Raw genomic sequence first — 22,801 nt, forward strand, 5'->3', positions numbered from 1 at the left:
CCAGCGACAGCTGCCGCCCTCCCAGCACTAAGGCAATAAATCTGGGGGATCTGGGTTTGTTCTCCTCCAAATCACTTTATTATATTGTGAGTAATCACAAAGCCTTACAATGCTGCAGAGGTTCTTAAAAAAAAAACACAAACCAAACTAACACAGCAACGGTATTTGCCAGCTTCTGCTAAGACTTATTTAGCTAGCAGCTAGCGTGAGATTACACAAGGAAATCTTGCAGTCTTCAATTGGATTGTCACACTGGGTTTTAAGTTTACCACAGTGGCACAAAGAGAGTAACTCTGACAGTATGTGATCCCTGAAACATTTCATCTAGGTACAGACTTATAAAATTCAACAACTTTTTTAAAAATTACATTTTCTGCCAGCAGAAAAGAATTCTCTTAAAAAGGCAAGATCCACTAAAAACACACCTCTTCCCTCCCAAGGTGCCCCCATCTCGCACTGCAGCTGGTTGTGTTCCCCTCCAGATCCCTGCCTGTAGGCAGTCCCATTGCCTTTTTAAGAAAATCAGTGTTTCTTGTGACTGTGAAGGTCGGTCGAGCACTGCAAACGCTCAGCAGAGGGGGAAACCCCCCAGCATGAAAGAAAGGGTTCAAATCCCCACCCTAAGGTCCGCAGACAAATCACTGAGAAGGAGATGGATGAAAATGTGGGAGAGGGATGCCAGTATCCAAAGTGAGGTGTTGACTCTGGCTTTTATGGTCTCAGTGGGTTTAACCATCGCTGGAGACAGCTGCTTTGGGCAATAGGGTTTCCATTCGCAAAGACCTTTGGGGGTGTGAGAGCAAAGCCTGAGCTCCTCCCAGCGCTCCCAAGGACGGCTGTGGAACGAGTTTATATCTGTGTCACCTTCGTGTGGACTTCCCTAAACCAGCTTCACACACTAAAGGTTGCCCTGCAAGGCTGGGTTTAGAGACCAAGCTCCCCACCAACCCGAGCCGGACCCCCCTCCAAAACATCCCTTCCCATCCCCAGGACAGAGCGTGCCAGGTGTGGCCCAGACCTCAGCAAACACCTCCACTGCAGGAGCTCCTATAAGCAGGTTAAAGGCTTCACAGATGGCACTGAGTCAAGCTGTGCTGCCTTCCCCCGCTTTCGGGAACGAGAGGGGCTCCCTTTGCTTTGCCAGCATTACAGCAATGGAGGAAAAAATGAGTAAACCTCTGAGGACCAGGCTTTTTATCAGATTTCAGTTGGCAGCCAAGGAGCTGTGCGAGAGAAAGAAAAGCCACAGCTCTGGAAAAAAAAACCCAAGATCTTTGCCCTGATAGGCAAAGCGCTCCGGGGTCGCAGGCGTCCATGTTAATTCTTCCCCTGGCATGTTCCGGAGACTGTTTTGGCTCTGGAAATTGCCTCACATGAGCCCAGCTGAGTCAGAGATGTTGTGGTCAGATGGGGGATGTCAGCATGGAAACGGCTTAGTCTCACATCCCTCGGGTCTGCATCTTGGTTTGATAAGGTCATCGAGACGAGAATCCGTGTCAAGGTTTTCTTCCAAGCTTCCCCAGAAAGGAAGAAGGGATTTTTTTTTTTTTCGTTTGGGTGGGTTTTTTTAAGCTAGGCTACATGATCTCTTCACTTTGCAGCTCATTTAATTTGCTTCATCGGAGGCTGGTTCCTGGGTGAGATGCGGCTGTTGGCAGACCCCTCTGCTTCCCTTGCTCTGCTGCACATCATCTCTGAGCAATAGCTCGCTAAGGCTGGAAAGATGGGAGGTTGCCAAGGTTGGACCTGAAGTAATCTGATGTGAAAAGGATCGAAATGGGAAAATAGAGAGAAAATTGTGGGAAAAGCTCTTGACTTACTCAACGTTCATTGCACACCTATGCAAATAACATGTAAAAAGCAGCACATTAGGAGCACCCTGTATTCAGGTTTGTCTGGAAATGTTTCTTCAAGACTGAAAGTGCATGACAGGGAAACGGTGCTGCTAATGAAGGCAACATCCAGAAGGCACTTCTTGGGGAGTGATAATTAAAAAAAGGACGATGCACAGGTTTGTAAGCAAACAGCTACGGAGTCGGTATGTTTTGGTGTGTGCTCTGGAGACATAGCTTTGCTCCTACAAATGTGTCTGGGGCTCAAAGGTGTGCTCCAGACCGGCTGTGCTGCCCTAGGACCTGCAGAGCAGCTTGGTCCCCGTTGTCCAGCATCACCGCTTTCGAGCTAACGGGCTGCATGCAGGACCTCAATGCACTGGGCAAAATCTGGAGCCTGCAGATGACGTGGGGCAGGATTTGAGAGTTTATAAAATCCACAAACAATCAAGTATTTGTATTATATATACAAATATATAAATTATTGACAGTTTTACAAAAGGCACACTGCAAACCATCTCAGTCCGACACCTGTACAAATCCCACAGCCCCTGCCCTCCCATCCCCACCCCTTCTCCCCAGCTTTTATCACGACACGTAAGGCGCTGCTGCTACGGACCCGTGGCTGTCGTGGCAACTGAGGATCTCTTTTTTGGTCAGGCCAATTTGTCGGTGATACTGTCCTTCTTTGATGGTCTTAAGACACTGTATGTTCTTCCCCAAGGTGATGCTTTTGATGGAAGGCAGGTATTTCAGCACAGTCTTTGGCAAGGATGACACGCCTGTCCCAGAGAGGTTGAGCTCTTGTAAGGAGTTCAGACCAAAGATAATTTCAGCAGTCAGTGACTTCAGGCTGGGATTGCTGGATAAATCCAGAACCTGGAGAGCTGCTAGTTCCTTGAAGCTATAAGGAGATAACTCTCCAAATCCACGCAGGCTGCCAAGGGATAAATGAATCAAATCTTTCAGCCCCATGAAGTCTCCTTTCTTGATCTTGACTAGAGGGTTCCCATCAAGATTTAAGTATCGGAGAGGAATCCCCTGAAGGTTTGGCACAGAGGTTAGCCTGTTCCCAGAAAGATTTAAGTTCTGGATGCTGGGGATGCTCTTTTCACGATGCCTCGTAATTGTGCTGAGCATATTATTGGATAGATCCACATTGAGGGGTTTTCCTTGACCTTTTGAAGCAAAAATGTCCATAGCTATATCCAAAAGCTTGTTATTGCTCAAATCTATGTCACCCAGAGGAGAACTGGAGAAACAGTCCTCAGGAAGGGCTTCCAGAGAGTTATGACTCAGATCCAAGGACTCCAGGTACCGAAGTCTGGAGAAGGTTGTGGAGGAAATCTTGGCAATTTTGTTGTAGCTCAGGTCGAGGCTCACCAAGGTGGTGTATCCAGGGCCAGTAAGCATCGATTCATTGATTGTTTCCAGTTTGTTTGATGATAGATCCAAGTAGGAGGTATCCAGAGGGATTGGGACAGGAACAATGTGTGAGCCTATTCCACTGCAGTCCACCTTGGTCAAGCTAAAGCTGTCAAAGAGGCCAAAGCTTTCCACTTCGCAGTGGCAGCCAGGGAAGCAGGTTTTGGTGGTACCAAAACAAGGAAGAAGAAGCATCAAGGAGAAGCAGGCTAGGAACTGCATTGTTGACCTGGAAAACAAGATGATAAGAAAACAGATTTAATCACCATAGAAATTACTTTACTGAAGATGTATACAGTTTGAGTCGTGCAGTCATCTCTGTCTTCCCAAAGGGATAGATTAAGTAGACCCTTGAGTAGCACGGATGTCCCAAACACTTTGTCTCTCCTGTTGTGATCCCCACTGGGAACTTAATGGAGAAAAAAATATTGGGTTAACAGTCTCTTCAGATGTAACCAAGCTAAGACACAACTGGAAATCAGCTGTAAGAACAGTAGGCTGCAAGGTCTATCCAACATGCATTCATTCAACTGGGCCATAGAAGCAGCTAAATGACAGCTCAAACCCTGAGTCACTTTACAGCCTGGCAAACTTCGGCACACAGAGATGTTCATGTCAGGGCATCCATGTGAGATTGGGAGCGCTGGGTTCAAGATCCTGCATTGACAGGTTGGAGAAAACTTGTAGGCCCAGTGGAGCCTTAGATGTCCCAAACCCTTATCAGGGAAGGAAGAAACCAAAGCTCTGTTCAGATTTCCTATAGATGACAGAGATAACGGCATCATCAGAACATCCTCCAGGATGAACAGCTAGGAAGGCCAGCTGCCTACTGCCCAAATGGACAGCATGTCTCCCTTGCTTATAGGCTTCAGGTGCAAATTGAGAAGTAGATCATTGCTTTATGTCAACTGGCTAAAAAAGAGGGCTACAACCAACCCGCCTCGGGCCGGTGGCAGGCAGGACAGACAACGGCCACTTGGTTCTTCGCCTGCTGAAGCAGAGGCACCAAGGACTGCTCAGTCTAAACCAGACTCTGCTGTGGTGAGCCCAGGTCCCGCACAGGCGTTGAGTGGAGAGAGCCAATTTGTTTGATATAGAGCCTCTGGGGAGTCTTTGCTAATTACATTAAGTATTCTCTCTGATTAATGATGACAGCAAGCAAGGAGTTCTCTCCACCCCTCTAGTTTTGACCCTCCCCTCTCTGAGACATTTCTGTCCCTCCAGCGTCACAGTCGAGGGAGGAAAAGAGCCAATCTGTACCTCACCAGCTTTGCTGAACCTCTTCAGATTGTGTTTTAACAGCTCCTCTGCACAACTGTGTGGGCAACAGCAGCTGTGTGATTTCAACAGCCAGCCAAAAAAGCTTCAGCTCTGCATCTCTGGAGAGGTTAAATTGGAGCGTGCCAGCACCCTGCAGGTCAGCAGAGGCACCAAGGGCTAGCCTCGTTGGTTCCCATTGCAGTCATGGGTGACAGCTCCTCATGCCTTACAAACAAGGTCTCCAGGAGGCTGGCAACAAAAACTCCCACCAAGCCAGGCTAGGAGACCCATCAGCACTGCTCTTTGGCTATGCTGCTGGCGATAAGCAAAGGCTCAGGTGCCAAGCACTCATTTAGAAGAAAAAAGAAAAAAAATCCGCTTTAAACACATGTTCCCATCCCCACCTCAGCCCCCCTGGTCTCTATTCTCACCTTTCCCACCACTGTTTAAAAGCACTTCATTAACTTCCTTGCAGTATCATCTTTCCCACACACCCTTTGATCTGGCTGCGGTGCTTTCCCCACAGCCCTTGCACCTTCCCAGGACCATTTCCTAGAAGTTCACACTTCGCCTTCCCTCACCCACCCCTTGGCAGCAGTTTCTCTCCCTTTTCAGCATGGTCTTCTTGGCCCTGATCTCCTTCCCAGGAGACCGACCAGGGACTACTTGCCAATGTGCAAAAGAAGTGCAAAGGGGAAAAAGTGTTGCAAAAATATTGTCCTGCTTACTGATATGACTTATCTGGAGGAAACTCCCAGACCTCCTGCAAATAGAGAGCAGAAACTGGGACTCTGGCCAAAGAGCCTGCAACCAAAGCATTTCTAAAGGCCAACACACAAACCTCCAGGGTCCATTATTCTATAGAAACAACAGAAAATCAGTAAGAAGAGCCCTATTCCCAGCCCGTTCAACTGTTTCTTGAGAAAACACATATGTGTGCAGAGGGGAGGCAGGGGTTAGAGCTCCTTTCCGCAGACACGTTTCCAGATATCCCGTCCCTAATGACGTCAAGGCTGGTTCCCTCTGGTTCTGTGCAGACAGACCATAGCTTGCTCCCTTCTGCAGTCCCTCATAAACTAAATACTACTTTTTTTTTTCATGAAGCTGCATTTGGAATGCACTGAAATGTTTTATTACCAGAGGAAATTACAGCAGTGAGGAGCTCTTTGGAAACTCAAAAAGCAAAACCTAAATATTAAATGTCTCATGTAAAGAGAATTACTTGTGCTAGTGTCAGCTCAGTCTGCTGGTATTTGTTCTCCCAGATCCCACCCAGTGGCTATTCCCACTTGATGTCTCAACAGGGAAAGCACCTCCTAACTCCTTCGAAAGCCCAGCTCAGTTCCTCATGGCATCCTGTTGGCCCCAGTGGGTGGATCAGACCCCAGCAGGTCCAAAGACACGTCAGTGTGAAACTTGGCTTTCTGAGCACTGGTAGGACCTTCACGGGCTCATGCTGGTCCACCTGAAGAAAAGCAAGATGGCAATCTCCAAAGTCCTAGTTTAAGTGAGAGAAAAATTAAAGCCAACACCGGGTTTTGATATGTGGCTGCCGAAACCCCTTTTGACATGGGAATTCCCTTCCCGACCAGCCTCAGAAAAGACCACCAGAAGACAGATACAGTGACTCCCACTGCAACATCCACGGCTCCAGCCCGCAGCAACCACGAAACATGATGCAGCTGAAATGCAGTACACAAAGCTCAGCTTAGGTATTTGCACAGCATCTATCGTGTCTTTCCTCCTCGCAGCACTGCCCCAAATTCTCCCTTACTGTCTCTGCGATTGCTTTGCAGATGAGATGCAGTCCCTTACTACCAGGTAAAAACTCCCTTAAGCATGAAGCATTCATAGGCTAACAAGCCACTTGGCCAATAGCCCTGATAAAAGAGAAGAGAAATAAAGGCACTGGTCATCTTCCAGTCCAAGAAAGAAACTCCTGCATTGCCAGATAATCAACGAAGAGCTTAGTCAGGTACAGGCATGCTCCATCATCGCATGGAGCAATCAATAGCGCTCTTTGAAATGGGGAAAGAAACATGCCGCAGGCATTTACAGTTCATCTGTGTACAGTGTGCATTTGAAACCGCATCAAATTGCCTTTGGATTGCTGCCTACGAGCTGCTCTGTTGATAAAGGCAGGAAGCCAAAGCATCCCCTTGTAAAAGGAAGATGAGTTATCCTCTTGCAGCACTGGGGAGATTCACCTGGAGGAAACACCACAGGCCAGAAGCCACCAGCCCCATCACCTGGGACAGTGAGGGGAAAGAACAGTCTGCTCTTAGGCTGGTTCAGCCATGACCTCTTCATTTCTATGGCTGTTGTGGTGTGGAGAGTTCCCAGGGATAAATTTTGGCCTTCTTACAGCTCGGGGGGGGTTGTTTCACCGATTCTGACAGAAGTTGCTGGGGGCGTAGCATCATCCCCCACGTTTCAGGTGCCCAGAGTGACTGCAGGGCTCTGGTCTTTGTATGTTGCTCGTCCTTTCTGCACAGCAAATGCCCTGAGACAGCCCCAAGATGACCCAGTGGTGGGTAACAAAGCCAAGGCTGGACCAAGCTCCTAGCAGGGTGCCAGCTTCTCCCCAAATCCCACATATCTCCCTGAACCTGCAGGTGCCCTGATGCCTCCTCCCTGCTCTGCTCATCCCCTGCACCATCATGCGGAAGGACCTGGGCAGAAACCTCACACTGAGATTTCCCTGCCAGAAACCCCCATTAAAATCTGATTTTAAAACTAGACTGCAGAGGAAACCCAGGTGTTATCTGATGGTCGGGGGGGGGGTGGGGGTGGGGGTGGGGGGTGGGGTGGGAGAAAGAAAAGCCCTGTTGTTGCAAATTCACTTTTCTCGGTGCACTTGATTTCCTCCCTCTCCTTTTCCTTAAAGACTTTTCTCACTAGTCTTCCCAGCTCCACAGCTGAGACTTTGCCACCTCATTCCCACCCAAGGGAGATGTGCTAACTCATCCTGCCCTGGATGGAAGCCCATTGCTCAGAGACTGGTCCCCTCCTTGGGCATGTGGAGATGAAGCGGACGCTACCTAGACTACCTCTGGTTGCCCTGGCAACCACCAAGCTGGAAATCCCTATAGCCAAAAACCGAGGACTAATTAAAAAATAATACAAGGGGAAGGTTTGAAAGTTTGTTGTCTGATGGAGTCAGGAAACGTCCCCCCGTTCATGCTGCATCCCTTGGCCTCCCTGAACGTGTCATTTGACAAGGCATCGGCTGAAATGCAGCTGGAGTTGGGGCTGAAGACGCAAAGTCACCCAATGAACCTTAAGGTACATAAGTAAGAAGTGCAGAAGCCCCAGGTTGACTCTACAGTGGTGTGAAGAGAAGGGGATGAAACCCACCTAAGACCAGACCCGTTCTCTCCTTTGACCATGGTGGGGTGGGATGCCTGCTCTCCTTGCACTGCTGCTTCCCACCCCATCCCTGGCTGCATCCTCCAAATCCGAGTCCCACCCAGCAACCAGACGCACCCAGGATGAATCACTTCAGCTCACTCATCCAACAAAAAACCCCTAATCTTCCTTTTACCCCTTTGATGGGTCAGTTTTCCAAAAATCGAGCTTCCCAGCCGCAGGGTTACCAGCTCTGACACAGGAACAGGGAAAACAAGGACCTGTGTTCTCCACAGCAGCCGCCCATTAGAGCAGATCGGGTATGATGTGAATCCCTGCGTGTCTAAGGCATGGTGGACAGATCCTGGTGACTTCCAGGTTTCAAGTGCTACTGGATTAATTCTGGATTAACAGCAAATAGAGCAACCTTTAAAGGAAAGTGGCAAAAAGGAAGGGCTGGAGCCTGCCGATCCCAAATAGAGTTGCTGTTCTAGCAAAGGACAGAGGAGCTGGATTAGCAACAATATTTCATCAGGGGGAGAATTTGGGGATCGTCTTCTGTCTCTTGCATCAGCCAAGTGGACAAAAAGCAAAGTCTTTATAGCAGGGCCCACAAGGCCCATTTGGCTGCAATCACTAACTGGGGGCAGAGGAAAGGGAGCGTTACTGGCAAGTGAAGCAAGCTGCATGGGACGTGATAGAGGCCATAAATCCTCCAGACTGAAAAGGAAAAAAAGAAGGTAAAAAAAGGTAGTTGGCTTTTTCTCTCTTTAAATTCCCACGAGGCTCCAAGAGGCAGCTGGGACGGTGGCCCCAGAGCACCAGGATGCTCCTGGGTTGCTTCTCCAACAACAAAACTGCTTCAGAGACCTTTTTTTTTTTTTTTTTTCCCCTCCCATTAATTAATCTGTGAAATAAGAATCATTATCAACTAAAGCGCAACACTAGTCACAGCTACAGCTTTCCAGCATGAACCCTCCCAGGCTGAGCCCAAATGACGCCACAAATGCAATCACCGTCCAGTCTCCAGATCCCACGCGCCGGTGGGAACGGGCAGCAAAGCTGGTTCAAACCAGCCTACAGCGGGGACGATTAATCCCTTAACTCGCAGGCACACACCCCTCACATGATAAACTGCTGCTGGCAAGGTTACTCTTTCTGTGTGAATCCATTGAAAGTAAAGGTCATCCAGGCTGTTGCTCTGCCTGCTTCAGACCGGCTCTTCCCCGCAGAAGGGCTCTCCGCAGGCATGAGGCAGAGCTGTGATTACCCACTCTATAAAGCTTATTAAACCAATTAGCGCTTCGCCACGAAGGAGTTTTGGTGTAAATGGGAGCAGGGCTTTCTGACCCACCTGTTATTTTTTGTTGTTTGCTGGTTTGGGGTACGCTTTGCAAATACCGGTCCTGGTTTTATACTCGGTGTTTGTGACTCCTTGGATTTAGGGGTAGGAGGGCTAATGAGAATCCAAGAAGTATCTGCTCTTTAGGTTTGATCCTGCATTCACTTAGAAGGGTTTGGGGGAGTAATGGTAGAGTTACGCTGGGTGTCTGAGACAGCAGGATGAGAATTAGTCCCTTGGCTCTTCTAAATTCAGCTTGATTTAGCGGAGATCTCCATCAGGAGCCATTGCTTTTGGGTGATACGTTATCACCCTTCACACCGATCGTTTTATCAGTGGGAAGTGCAAAGCTGCTTAGACAGCAGAGCCATCCCCAGCTACCCATCAGGATATAAAGAAGGGGATGTGCAACCCAATCTTCTCCTTACCCTATTTCCCCCACCAGTGCATGCAAGCATTGGGATGGGGGGAAACTCAGCACTGGGACGGTGGCATTAGCCCATATGGCTCAATGGAAAGAGACACTGAGGGCCTGACCCGGAGCTAAAATCATCCTGCAAGTGCCTGGACACTTGCTCCATCTTTCCTGCTCAGGGAAAATCAGGATTAAATGAGGGAAATGAAAAAAAAAAGAAAAGATTTCTTTATGAATTCCTTTCTGCTTTAATGATTTTTAGTAATGGATGTAAAAGCACCTCCTTTGCATTCAGTCAAGGGCCCCAGCACCAAAGGGGGAGTTGTTAGCAAGTAATTAACGCAGTGGTATCAGGAATCTACATTACTAGGCTATGGAAGAATAATATACAATATGTATCAAACTGGGGATGGAAAGAAAATGTCGTCTCCCCTCCCTCCATGCAGAGATGTGGTTGTATTTAAGGTGGACCAGGATGGGCGGCGTGATGGGGACTGGTGGGCTCAAGATGGGATTTATCCTCTCTGGCCTGTGGCTCCCCAGGGACCACAGGGGGTAGCCAAGACCAGCAGATCTTGAGAGAGTGGTTTATTTGCTCTGCAGGGTGCTTTGTCCCCATTCAAGTGATTTCAAGAGGGGACAAAACTGCCATAAACAGAGGCGAGAAGCTGCTCCCAGATCTGGACAAGAACCCCATTGCTCTGCATCGAGTCTATCTTTGCAAGACTTGAATGTCACCAAAAAAACATGGAATTTGGGGTGTGGGCAGCCAGAAGGGCTGAGGAAGGAAAAAACAAGACACCATTCCTCATTTTCCCCATGTCTCAGTTATCTCCGTTCGCTTTTCTCAGCTCTGGACATAGAGAAACTGCTGAGCCCAAACCACAGTGATTAACCAGCATCCCACCGATGCTCTCAGTCCGTCAGGGAGATTTCCATAGACGTCACAGGGGATGGGACAGATAAGATTAGCAAGAGCAAAGCCAAATTGTTCAGCATCAGAAGCATCTCACAACCCCAAAGCCAAAACCAAGCAGTCCCTCAACCCACCACGCGAGCTGCAGAGAAGAGATATGGGATTGATTGAGAGGGAACCCAGCACCTCCAAACCCTACAGCTTCACACTGGGTTTGTTTTCAAACATGTGATGTCCCTTGCTCAGCTGAAACAGCCTCTTCTCTATTTTTTTCTTTCAAGTTAAAAAAAAAAAACCACAAAAATCTATCCTTTCTCTATAAAAGAAATAGCCCTATTAAAATAATCTTTGCTCCAACTGTTAATGTCACAAATCCCATCTGCTTTGCAAGAGGCCATGGGTAATTTATCATCCTAGTGTTTAAACAGCTAATAGTTTATTCCACTTGTGCAATCTCCTCCCCCAGCATCCCTCATCCCCCTCCAAGGAGGAAATCAAGGTGCGGCGCAATGTATTTTGGGCTCCAACAAAAGGAAACTGTGCAGGCAGGTCTGCGAGCCCATGTGGCAAATTCCAACGGATTTAAATCCTCAGCTGAAATGCAGATGATTTCTGCTGCCTCGAGAGCTGCGTGCCTGAAAAATCCACATCTTGGAAGCAAAAAGCAGCCCAACTCCTGGGAATTTCACCTCAAGTGGGAAAAAGTCGGTGCTACCCCTAGCACGGGGCAAATTATGAATTAAATCACGGCGGCATGAGGGTTTTGCACAAAAATCCCCTTTCCCCACTCAGCCCGGGAAGCTGTCAGGTTAAGAGCGGTTTTATTCAGGGTTGGAGAAATAATCTCCCATGGCTTTTGAAAGCAATTTTGCTCACCAGCCTCACGCCGAGCTGTGCTTGTGTCCGGAGGAGGCGTTCCCGAAAGGAAATGAAGTTTGCCAAGCCTCCGGAGCGGCTGCGGGCAGGGGAGGGCAGGCGTCGGTGCGGTGCGGCACCTCCCGGCAGCACCGGGGAGCGGGGGGGGTGTTCATGGGGCTCGCCGGGAGCAGAGGGGACACGAGCATCCTGGCCCCACCATTGCCTCCTGGCCATGCTGGCTGCAGGACCACTCAAACTGGGAGCACTGGCAGCTGCACACCAGTTCCCAGCAGCCCCAGATGCACGACATCAAACAAGGTGCCCACAAGGATGCGGGAGCTCGGGGCTTTCTCCTGCTCCAGCATCACCCTGGGGGTGACCACCCCAAACCCTTGTACCCCCAGACAGCCCCTGCTTCCCATCCTCCCCCTCTGCTTTTTAACAGCGAGCATTTCCAGGAACAGGAGGTCTCGCTATCCCAGCACTTGTTGAGCGTAACACATACCTCATCTCAGCCAGGAACACAAATATTTTCTTAACTGCCTCAAACTCGGCCCAAACAGGATCTTTATCAAAAACCCAGCGACACATCCCAGAACGGGAGGTCTCTGTTGCAGAGGAGCTATTTTGGCACAAAGAAGTTTATGAACCAGCCCTTTGGCATGGCATGTCATAGTGAAGGGAGAGATTTACGTCAAGTTTTACACCAACCCTAATGTATTTTGCTGTAGAGGGACCTGATAAAGCTACCAGAGATCCCCCTGCCCCATCATCTCCTGTGGCCAAGGGCTCGCTGTGACGCACAGAGGGAGGCTGTGAATACCCAGGCTTTACCCAAATCACAGCAGTAACCAGGGGAGGGCTAAACCCACCTTCTTCAGGGATGCATCCCCCTTTGCAAAAGATCAATTTAAAATTGATGGATCACAGCTTTTTCTGCAACATCGGGGTTGTACATGCTTTCCCCTCCTCTCCGACCATTCCTGGTGTCAGACTAAGAAAGCCAACAAGCTGACATGAATTTTTAAAGCATAAAACACCTGAGGCAGGACCTTATTTATTAGCTGGTCAATTACTGAAAGCTAGAAAGATCCTAGCAAGCTTCTCCTATAGCCTCAGCCCTTGACGATGCTCTCCCACACCTGACCCCCGATCCCAGCCAGTTCCTTGTGCTGGCTCCTGCTACAACAATACTTTTTCATAACACTGCGGCTCTGAGAGACATGATATAATTCAAGAGGAATGCACTCTGGGACAAGAACCATACACCAGGCCAGCAAGAAACATTAAGAGGTGCAGCACGGGGAGAAGAAACCTCTCAACCATGATGGACGCTTGGTTTTAACTGTTAATAGAGCTGCTCGGCCATATGATTGTGCCTGGCTGGGAAATGCCGCGTCCCTGGGATGGCACGTGCCACGTCCCACCCCAGGAGAGCGCAGGTTGCAAGGACCCACCCGCGGCTGTCTGGTCCACGGGGGAAAGGTGTGATGTCTATGGATGCACCCATAGGGATGTATGCCATATCCCTGGCCTGGTTTGCTTTCAACCACCCCGGTGGGCTGGCCTGAGCTGCAGAAGGACCATGCTACATGGATGGACGTGGATGCGTTTCCCTGGAGATGATGAGCTGGGCAGGGGGAAGGAAGGAAGAGAGAAGAGGGATGGTGCCAGGGGAAGGTGATACATCCCAGGGTGTTGCCTCTGCCTTTCCTGGTGAGACACAGGAGCAAACAGCTCATAGCAGCCCCATCATCTTGTATCTCTAAGGGCTTTTCAGCCCTTTCTCCTTGAAACAGAAGTGGCTGCAAATCATCTGTCCAAACGCTGCCTCAGATGGCGAGCCCTGGTCGTGGTGCTCTGCCCAGCGCGGCCAGCACCAGCCAAAATCATGTGAAAAGCAAGGGGAAAAGAAACTCACCCCTGAGGGACTCTGGCTGGGCAACGCCTTCTGCCCTGGCAGAAGGATTTTAAGAAGACCCCATGTGGTTTTAGCTCTCTGAAAGGCAGCAGCTTCCAACCTCCCATCTAACAGCCCTGCGGGGCTGCTGCCTTCAATAAGGGAGCGCAGAGCGAGGAGGCAACGTTAGGCTGGCCTCGGCACTGCCCCAGCCGGCCCAGGGCTTCTTTGTGGACTTTTTATTTATTTTTGTGGTTGGGTTTTTTTTTTCATGCACAATAATCTCCGGGCCTCTTTGCCGCCTGTGGCTCTCAGCGTGCAGCTGCAGACCCTCCACCAAGGAGATAATAAATACAATCCTGGCCGTCATTGTTGCAAACAGCACAGCTGGAGGCTCCCGTCTCATTCCCCTCCCGGCCTTTCTCCCCCCCCAATAATTCTTGCAACGTGACGCTTCAAACAATGAACGCCAGTGAAAACACCCAGCAAAAGCATCAGCTGGGGCTTCAGGAGCTGCCCCAGCCTGGCAAAGCGCATAAGACATTCACTATGCCAGTGGATCTCCTACAAGATTTGAGAAGGAGGTATTTGGGGAGGGGAAAGGGGTCTGGGTAAAGCTGACAAAGGGTTTAGCAACAGGGCATCATGTCCACCATGGTTCCCACCCCAGATGATGCTTTTGTGCCCCAGTGGTGTGGTGTTGTGGTGTTGTTTCCTCAGCACTTCACCTCCCCGCCCTTGCCCAGGATCCGACAGTCTGCCTGGGCTGGCATGGGGACTTTGGAGAGAAAGGTCATCTAAAGTGCAGTGGGAGAGCCACATCCCCAGCAGAGCCCATTTCTCACCACTGATGTTACCATGACTCCCCATTCACGTGCCTCCATTTCCCTCCTGGTGCCTTAACGTTGGCTAACCCCAGGACCAAGAGGAGTTCATTCCTGTGTGAGGATGGGGCTACCATCCCCAGGTTCAAATCCCACCAGTTTAACCGGGAAAGGAGCACAAGCCAAGACGCTCCGGTCTCATCCCATGCAGAAGCCCCCAGCCAACACTGCCACTACCACAAGAGGTCCAGCCAAATGCCACCACTGTCCTCATGCACTGTGTCCAGGTCCTGCTTTGCCTGGACACCCTGGGGACACCAGCCCTGATTTGCCCTCTGCAAAATGGGCAGGCAGGCTGGGGGGCAAGGAAGGGGACATCTGGGGTGGGGACTTGTGGTGGAAAAGTATCTAAGCACCTCTCAAATCAGTGGTTGTGGACTCTAAATGGTGGCTGAAGTCTCAGTGGCTGCCCACAGCAGGCCTGCCTCTCCAGGGACCTCCGCCCACCCATGCTGCTCACCTCCCCTGGCTCCATCCTGTCCCCATCCCAGTCCCCTTGTTTTTGGCACAGCTCTGTGGCACTTCTGCCATGCCACAGAGATGCTGCAAGTCACCCAGGGGACACACAACCATCTGCTTTTAACATTCAACCCTGTATTAAACCACCTCCTAATTGAATTTTGCTGACTGGCAAAGTAAGACTTCCCAAATTACAACATCCTCATACATGTCTCCCATACGGGCTACGTGATGCTGGCCCCTGGCGCCCTGCTCCTTCCCTCAGATCATAGAATTGAATCACAGATTCTTAAGGTTGGAAAAGACCTCTAGGATCACCAAATCCAACCATCAGCCCAACACCCCCAGGCCTCCTAAACCATGCCCTGAAGTGACATATCTACATGTTTTTTGACACCCCCCCAGGGACGGTGACTCCCCCACCTCTCTGGGCAGCCTGTGCCGATGCCTCACCACTCCTTCAGTAAAGACATTTTTCCTAATATCCAACCTAAACTTCCCCTGAAGGCCAGGGGAGGCCACCATGCACCATGCTGTGAGCACAGGAGATGGGGACATTGCCATGGGATGTTTGGGGACGGTCCAGAAGACCAGTGCTCCCCCCCATGCATGAGACTGGCCAGGTTCAGAGTTACCCTATGACCCTGTAATCCTTTGAGTTGGAGATCTCTTGCAAGAGGTTGCAATGCTCTGGTCCTGGGTAGATACAGAGGCTGCACCTTGGGTGGGAACTGAGCCTTTGCACCAGGATTAAAGCATTTTGGAGGAAGGGTCTCCTCCATCCTGCCATGTGAAACTTGGCCTCGCCATGGTCCCTGCTACAGACATCTCATTCTCAAGGATGGGAGAAAACCGACTGATTTTGGGGTCAGGGACGTGTCCTGCCCCACGCAGAGACCTCTGTGCATGTTTGTCACTTCAGACGTGATGGGGGTGAGGAATCGCATCTGCTTTGACCCATCTGCCACATCAGGGCTTCGCATTTAGGTCTCAGTTTTTCCTAATGAGGGATCTCTTATTCAAAGTTAAAAAAAAAAAAAAAGGGTCCCTATTTCTCTCCCCACCCCTGAGTTTGAGCTGCCGGGCACGAGCCAGGAGAAAAGAGGGGAGTCAGCATCACAGATACATCAAGAAGCAGGAGGAGGGGAAGGGGAAGGAAAAGAAAACCCACATATGCCGGCACCCAGATATTACACACAGCACATGGCCCTTCGCTCAGCTACAGCAAAGATAATGCGGGTTTTTTCCAGTTTGCCACTGCTCCCACAGGCAGATTTCCAGCCTGGTTAATGCAACTCAGGAATGTCCCGTGCTAAGGCAGCCAGGTTGGTTTAATCTCTTGCAGCGTCTGCAAGGGGAGGTGGGGGAGGCCGAGGCGATTTTCAGAGCATGTATTTCCTTCCCCCCCTGCTCCAAATCTTAAATACTCCAAGACGGAATGACGGAAGCTCCCATGAAATTAAAAAAAAAAAATAAAAAATTGCAATACAAATGAAAAATCTCAAGGCTTCCCTGTAATGAATGGCTGAGCCATTCATATATTCCCCTTGATAGGTCCAGGTGTCAAGTTTTAAGACAAGAAACAGCTCGCTTAAGCCAGCCTTTATCTCTCCCCGGCCCTCAACATCTCGGCGCTCGGAAGTTTCTTTTGATCGCCTGCCAGGCGGCCAGCGCTGTGGCTACCGCACATGACCTGGGGGTGCCGGGGGGGTCAGGAGGGCTGCTGGACAAGGATGCCTTGTCTTACCCCACCCTCCAGCCTCGGCTTCTCCCCACCGACCAGCTGACAAGCAGGGAGGAGGAGAGCAAAGCGACTGAAAGAGGAGAAAAAAAGCAGTTAGGGATGGAGGGAAAACTCTAAACCTCCGGAAGACGATGGCTTTACCTTTTTTTCCCAGCTCTGTCTCGCGCTGGGGTGGTGCACGGTGCTGTTCAGCGCAGGGCTGGAGGAGCACAGGAAGCTTTTTTCCTATAACAAAAAAGTATTAAAAGAAATAAAAAGACTTTTGCATGGTTTTTGGTTTACAGCTCTTTTCTCCCAGTTTCCTCCTACCCTTGAATAATACCCTCCTACCTATTGAATAATGCAGGTTTATTCCTTGCACTCAGTCTTCGAGAATAGGGGTGCAGGAGAGCCTCACCCCAACCCCGCAGCCTTCCCTACCAGTCCACCCCATCGGTGGAAATTAACGTCCCCTGGGATGTCTGTGGCGTCCTTGTTCCTCCCAGGCATTCTGTAATTGCTCCTCACTGCCTGTGCAAGCAGCTGCTCAAATTCATTCACAAACCAGCAGCGTCTCCCCACAACATGCCGCGAGGGAAAGCCCGTCCGGGTGCTGCCACCCAACCTCCTGCCTACCCGGGCCCCGAGCATCGCTCACCCACCGCCTTCGCGGAGGGACCCCGCATCGGAGCGGAGACCGGCGACGGCGGAGCACAGGTCAGGGCCTCGCCGGGCCATTTATAACCCACGTGTGAGCAAACACCTCCCGTGTCCTCTCCAGGACAGGGACTGGTTCCTATGGGTCGGGAAGGGACACGAGCCGTGCTCCGTGCCAGCGCGACGGCAGACACTTAACCCACTTTGCCTTTACAGCGCCGGGCTGCCGACAGCGAGCAAGTTTAGCCTGCAGATTCTCCCAGGGACATACCAGGCTCCCTCCGGTCCTTTCAGCATCTCACACATCCAACGTGCTCCTTATTCCCGGAGAGATCAGCGAGGTGTTGGTCTAACCCTGCCTTTCCACAGCGCCTCTTCTCCCAGTATTCACTCTGCTTCCTACCGCTGCGATAAAGCCCCGCACGCTGCCAGGCGAGCTTTGGAGCGGCGATCAATGCAATATTTCAGCGCAACGCCAGCCATCGGCACCGGCTGCTCTCTGCAGAGCAATGGCACAGTGTCCACCCAGACAAGTTTCCTACTGTAACTTCAGTGAATGCGGTTATTCAGGCTGACGGCAGCTGATTTATCATGGCAGACACCCGGGGAAATCTTTTGACTGGGGAGACTGGAGGCTCCTCGCCTGGCTGCCACGATGAACGCCGTGAGCTCGGCACGGCTCGCCGTGCTCTCGCTCCACCCGTGCTCAAACGCCTTCCCCGCCACCGAATTACGATAGCTAACCGCGAAGGAGAGCGTCGGTTAACGGAGGCGATGCCACTTCCCCACGACACAAGCCACCGGCTCCATCCTCGCCGCTCTCCTTCCAGCCTTCCCAAATCCCGAGCAGAGGGGTAAAGTTGACGGACCCTTTTGTTTCCAGAGAGCTGGCACGTGTTGTGGTTTACGGGGCTAATAAATCTGCCGTGGTCTGCGCCTTTTAATGACTGCAGCATTAATAACAAGTTTCCATGGAGCTGTTTAAAAGTTTACAGGGTGTGTGCGTTATCAGGGGAACCCCGTGCTTTCTGACCTCCTGCTTCAAAAGTCACAACCAGCAGCTTTCTTTCTTTCTTCCTTTTTTTTTTTTTCTTGCAATAAGAGAACAAATAAATCCTCGCCTGCTTCCTCTCCCTTCCCCCCCCCGCCCCCCCCCAACACACCTTCCCCTCCAGCTTAATCCACTTAAAGGAATGGGAAATTCCGAGGCGGAGAGCTTTGCCCTGTCCTTATCTCTGCAACCCGAGGGGAAAGGACCCCCTCTTGGCACCTTCCAGCCTCTTCACCCCATCCAGGCGACCCCCGCTCAGCTTTACCCCCCCACCCTTCTCCTTTCTCCCCTTACCTTGGGTGAGCTGCAAAACCCTGCGAGCTTCCCAGCACCAGAACCCGACCAAAAAGCCTCTCTCTTCTCTCCGACCGGAGGGGAGGGAAGGGCCGGGGAAGGGGAGGGGGAGGCAGGGGAGGGGGAGGCACAGAGCCCCGGGTGAAATCAAAGCCCCGAAGCCGGGCACGGGAGGCGGTGCGGAGCCTCCAGCTGCTCCTCGGATTACTTTGCAGCCGTGGCAATCCCAAGCGCTCTACAAACCACCATTGCACCGGGAGAAGGAGAGGGGAAGAGATCCCGGCTGGAGAGGCTTCATCCCACCCCGGCTGCAGCCCTTCGGGGGGGCGGGGAGGGAGCCGGGCTGGGGGCTCGTACGCACCCGCTGCACCCCAAAATTGCCCTTTTGGGAAAGCCAGAGGTAGGGGGAAAAGTAGTTTACCTCCACCCGAGACCTCTGCCCTCCCTCCCTCCCCCGCACCCGAGGTGTTTTGCAGCGAAAACCAAAGAAGTTTCCCCACTCGGAGGTGGGGGGGGGGGGGGTGTCCCCCAAGCAGACACCCCCAGGGCTGACCCTACGCATCCCCAGCTCCCCGGGAGGGAGAGCTCAGCCCACCCCCATACACCGAGCCCCCCCACTCCCCCAAAAATGAGAAGGGAGGGGTCAGGGGGAGACTCACCGGGGCCGGGATCGGTTCCCACGGCGGGGAGCGGTGCCGCCGGGAGCCGGCAGCAGCAAGGCTTGTGGCCGGGTGTCCCCTTCCTCCCTCCTCCTCCTCCTCCTCCTCCTCGTCCAAGGCGTGCAGCTGGCTGGGCAAGCGGGCTGCCCCTTTCCCCGCAGGAGGAGGAGGGAGCTCAACAGATGGCTGCACACAAGGGAACATCTGGGAGGAGGAGGAGGAGGAAAGAGGCAGGACTTGCGCTCGGCTGTGCCACTCCTGAGCTGGCAGACCCCCCTTATTGGGGGGGAAGGAGGGGTGTCAAGCCGGCTTTACACACACACACACACACACACGCTCCCCCACCCTGCTGCTCTCCATCCCCCTGAGTAAAATCCCTTGTCCCTTTGCTTTCTTGGGCATCACTCCAGAGTTACCCTCTCAGTACAGCCTTCTTTCCAGCCCTGACCTGACCTGACCATTTGCAGGAGCGGGTCCTGTTCCCAAACACCACCTGCACCCACTTTTCTAGGCGTATATGGCCAAGGTCAGCTCCAGCACCCCAGGGTGCAGAGTACGACAAGGCAGCACCAAGCAATGCCATCAGGCAGGACACTGGGGCTTGTAAATTGTACGGTGCAATCCCTGAAATGGGAGAAAGCAAAAATAAAAAAGCAGGTAGTAACGTGCAGTTTGGGGAACAGGGAGTCTGGACCCCATCACTGTAGGATGGGCAGTCCCTGGGGTGTCTCCGAGGAGGCTGTGAAAGACCATCCCCCCACCATAATTTCCTGATTATTAGGTGTAATGGCCTGGCTGTGGCTTGAGATGTGATGCCGGTACTGGAAAAAAAATCAGAAGCCTACCTAGCGTCATGATACTGTGACACTTTGAACAAGGGAAAAGGGACCTCAAGGGTCTGTGAGTCACAAGGGACTCATCCTGCGTCTGGCTGCAACTTCCCACACCGCACCCCTCGTGCCAGACGTGATCTGTGGCCTGTGCCAGGCCTGTGCCAGGTCCCAAGTTTAGGTTAAGAAGGCGCAACCAGGCTCCCTGTGTTTCCTTATAGCAACGCTGGTGCTTTGAAATACACCACATGCCCAATACCAATGATCAAAGTTTGCTCAGACCATGACCCTCACTCAAGTGGGCGGCTGAGATTTGCATTTAACATCTCTTTGTGAGTGGTGTTTTTTTGCTCTGCTCAGCTGCTTTCTCCGAGCACATCACTCCACGACCTGCTTGAAGATTTGCAGGGTGACACCCCCCCCCTTCCCCCAGCAAACACACCACTGGTTAGAGGGGCTAGGGCTGGAGATACCGGGAGCATCGTGTGGAGATCGCAGCGGTTGCTCTCCACCCTCTGAATTTCTGAGCGTGGCTTGTCTGGTTTGTGTGCATGCTCTGCACCCACGTCTCAGGAGCTGCTTTTTGGGAATCACCATCAGACTCTGAGAGCTCTGCCAAAGGTGGGGATGAGCAGCCCCGGGGGGGGAGCCAGACGGAAGAAATCTGTGCTCAGGGTTCAGCTGAGCCAAGTGCTTTTCAGGAGAAACCCTGGGAAAACCCCTTAATCTGGGTTGTGATTTTCCGTGTAAAGGTGGCGGTGATATCTCCAGATACGAGCAGTCTGATGTAAGGATTCATTCACCCAGGTCTTTGCGCTGTTCATTTTTATAGCTCTGGGTAGGGGAAGTTGCTAAGCTGGAAGCTTTTATTTAATTTTCCATTTTGTTCATTTTTCCATGCCTCATGCTAGGCCTTTGCATGTCAAAGTTGGCCTCAGTAAAGCAAAATGCCAGTTTGAAGCTGGAGGAATTGGGAATTCAACCCTCTCGCTGATAGTGGTCAGCAGTGCCAGGTCTGCTGATCTGAAAGGAACAACTGAAAAACATGAACCTGGCTTAAAACCTCTGAATTTTCCTAAAGAAAGATCTTTAAATTTTGTTTTCTTTATTTGAAGCCTAAAATGAGCATGCTTTGCAGTAGCTCTGTTCGATGGACATGGGAAAATTGTGTACTCAGAAATTTTGTTGTTCAGATGAAAAAGTAATCAACTGAGAGGTGTTCTGGCTTGAATTTCTAATGCGAAGGGAGATTTTAATAAAACTTCCCCAGTTCGATGGAGTTGGCCAAAATCATGCCGGGGAGAGGGCTGACAATTTCATTCTGAGCGGTCAGGGGCTGGATCTGGTGTGATGCTGATACAAAATTAGCCCGGGTGTGTGTCCATCTCTGGTTCTGAGATCCTGCAGCCATCTCCCACTGAGATCTGCCCTTCTCCTCGAGGCTGGGTATCCTCCTGGTGCTCAGCCCGTGTCCTGCAAATGGATGACTAAGTGATACCTCCTGCTGCCATGGCCCACCACTCTGTACCCTGAAACCCCCCACTGCAAAGTGCCTTGGCTGGACAGTCCATAGATGGATGATCCCTCCAGCAGATCAAACCCAGTTCATTATCATAATAACACCAAGGTCATTTTTAGAGGAAATTTAGTCTTAAGGTCATGTTTCCCACCATTTCTATTTCTTTGCCACATGGGAGCACATTTTCTTAAAGATAAAACAGGTTTTTCCCAGAGCTGTGTGGTCCCATGGGCTGAACCTTCACATGCAAAGCCAGCCACGCTGTGTTGGACAAATTTTCCCACCTGTCTCATACATTTCACTGCCTGAATACACCAGGGTAGGATGAAAGATGGAAATAGAAAGGGATTTACTTGAGGTCATACAGCACCAAATGATGGTAGGACCTCACTTGGGGTTTTAGGTACTGCTGTAGCCACGGATTACCATCCTTTCTTGCTTTGGAAAAGTAGATGAGGGCAGTTCTGCCAAAATTACTCTGTTTCACCCTGATTTTAAGGTCTAGATATAACATAATTTTGCCAGCACTCTCACTGAAACATCTGAAAGCTGAGCACCAGATCTCTGTGCTGTCCCTCAGCTCAACTCCTTTCCTCTCTTGCTGTCTCCAGGCACGAGGGTTTGGCCTGTGTTTATGGCCCATTTCTCCAGCTCAGCTTGGCACCAGCACAGATGGATCTTCAGATTCCTCAGCTCTGAGCAGCATCACTCCAAATAACCCCCATATACTGCTGCTGCAGAGACCCTAACAGGTCTGGGGAGCATAAGACGTCTTCTCCCAGCTCAGTTCCTCCAGGGCCTTCCTCTGACTTTCTCTTCCCAGAAAACTCCAGCTCAGTTTCCTTGTTTCTCAACATCTAATAACATCATGCCTGGTTTGCTTGTTAAAATCCAGCCAACTCTTAAGCCAAGGGAAAGTTATCTGAGTCACTCTGAGCTTCTCCTGAATAAATTCTAGTAGACACATATCAGGCAAGAGGACTTAAAGAGTGAGTGAAGATGACATAGGCTGGATTATTAAGAAGAGCTAGTGTTGGAGTTCTTCTCCATGATGTTTGAGTCCCTCCCTGAGATCTCATTTCCCTTCCTTTTCTTATGCAGTCCCAGGAAAGGAGATGTGCACCAACTACAAAGCCGGACGGGTGCCTTGCAATCCCCAACTCTGATCTTCTCTCCCCACCTGTCCCCCTCCCTGGGTATTCTTGCAGAGGAAGGAGCCTCCTCTTTCTATTGTGCAAGAAATTGCTCATGAACTCTCTCTTTTGTGGTTGAGATAGAGCAGATGTCTTAGCAAGTCGTCCAAGCTCGATTGCATTTGATGGGATTTCTCAGAAGGAAGAACCCACAGCAGCTGACAGCCACAATTACTTCTGGAAGAGTTTAGTTATTGCAAGAAGTTAGAAAAAAAAGCCACCTGCAATAACAGCAA

General features: G+C 50.9%; 1 protein-coding gene across 4 annotated transcripts; it reads right to left on the reverse strand.

Moving 5' to 3' along the window:
• Positions 1-55: 55 nt before the first annotated feature.
• TSKU (tsukushi, small leucine rich proteoglycan) lies at positions 56-19,296 on the reverse strand. Of its 4 annotated transcripts, none has more exons than XM_064441523.1 (4): positions 19,024-19,296; positions 16,525-16,608; positions 2,452-3,486; positions 56-1,756 (listed from the first exon to the last, which is right to left on the reverse strand). In XM_064441523.1, exons 3-4 carry the CDS (start codon positions 3,477-3,479, stop codon positions 1,603-1,605), a joined length of 1,182 nt encoding a protein of 393 aa, XP_064297593.1. In that variant the 5' UTR covers positions 3,480-3,486; positions 16,525-16,608; positions 19,024-19,296; the 3' UTR covers positions 56-1,602. The 4 variants fall into 4 exon arrangements, with proteins under 4 accessions (XP_064297593.1, XP_064297594.1, XP_064297595.1 ...); XM_064441524.1 differs by lacking the exon at positions 19,024-19,296 and adding an exon at positions 18,365-18,848; XM_064441525.1 differs by lacking the exon at positions 19,024-19,296 and adding an exon at positions 17,291-18,154.
• Between the last annotated feature and the right edge of the window lie 3,505 nt (positions 19,297-22,801).

The sequence above is a fragment of the Phalacrocorax carbo genome, chromosome 1 (genome assembly GCF_963921805.1).
Source record: "Phalacrocorax carbo chromosome 1, bPhaCar2.1, whole genome shotgun sequence".
Classification (NCBI taxonomy): Eukaryota; Metazoa; Chordata; class Aves; order Suliformes; family Phalacrocoracidae; genus Phalacrocorax; species Phalacrocorax carbo.

Excerpts from the sequence above, each read along its gene's own strand:
- TSKU (XM_064441523.1), bottom strand. The coding sequence starts at position 3,479 with ATGCAGTTCCTAGCCTGCTTCTCCTTGATGCTTCTTCTTCCTTGTTTT. Across the intron at positions 1,757-2,451 it reads AGTTGCCACGACAGCCACGG|ATTACTTCAGGTCCAACCTT; the intron begins GTCCGTAGCAGC and ends TTTTCACATCAG.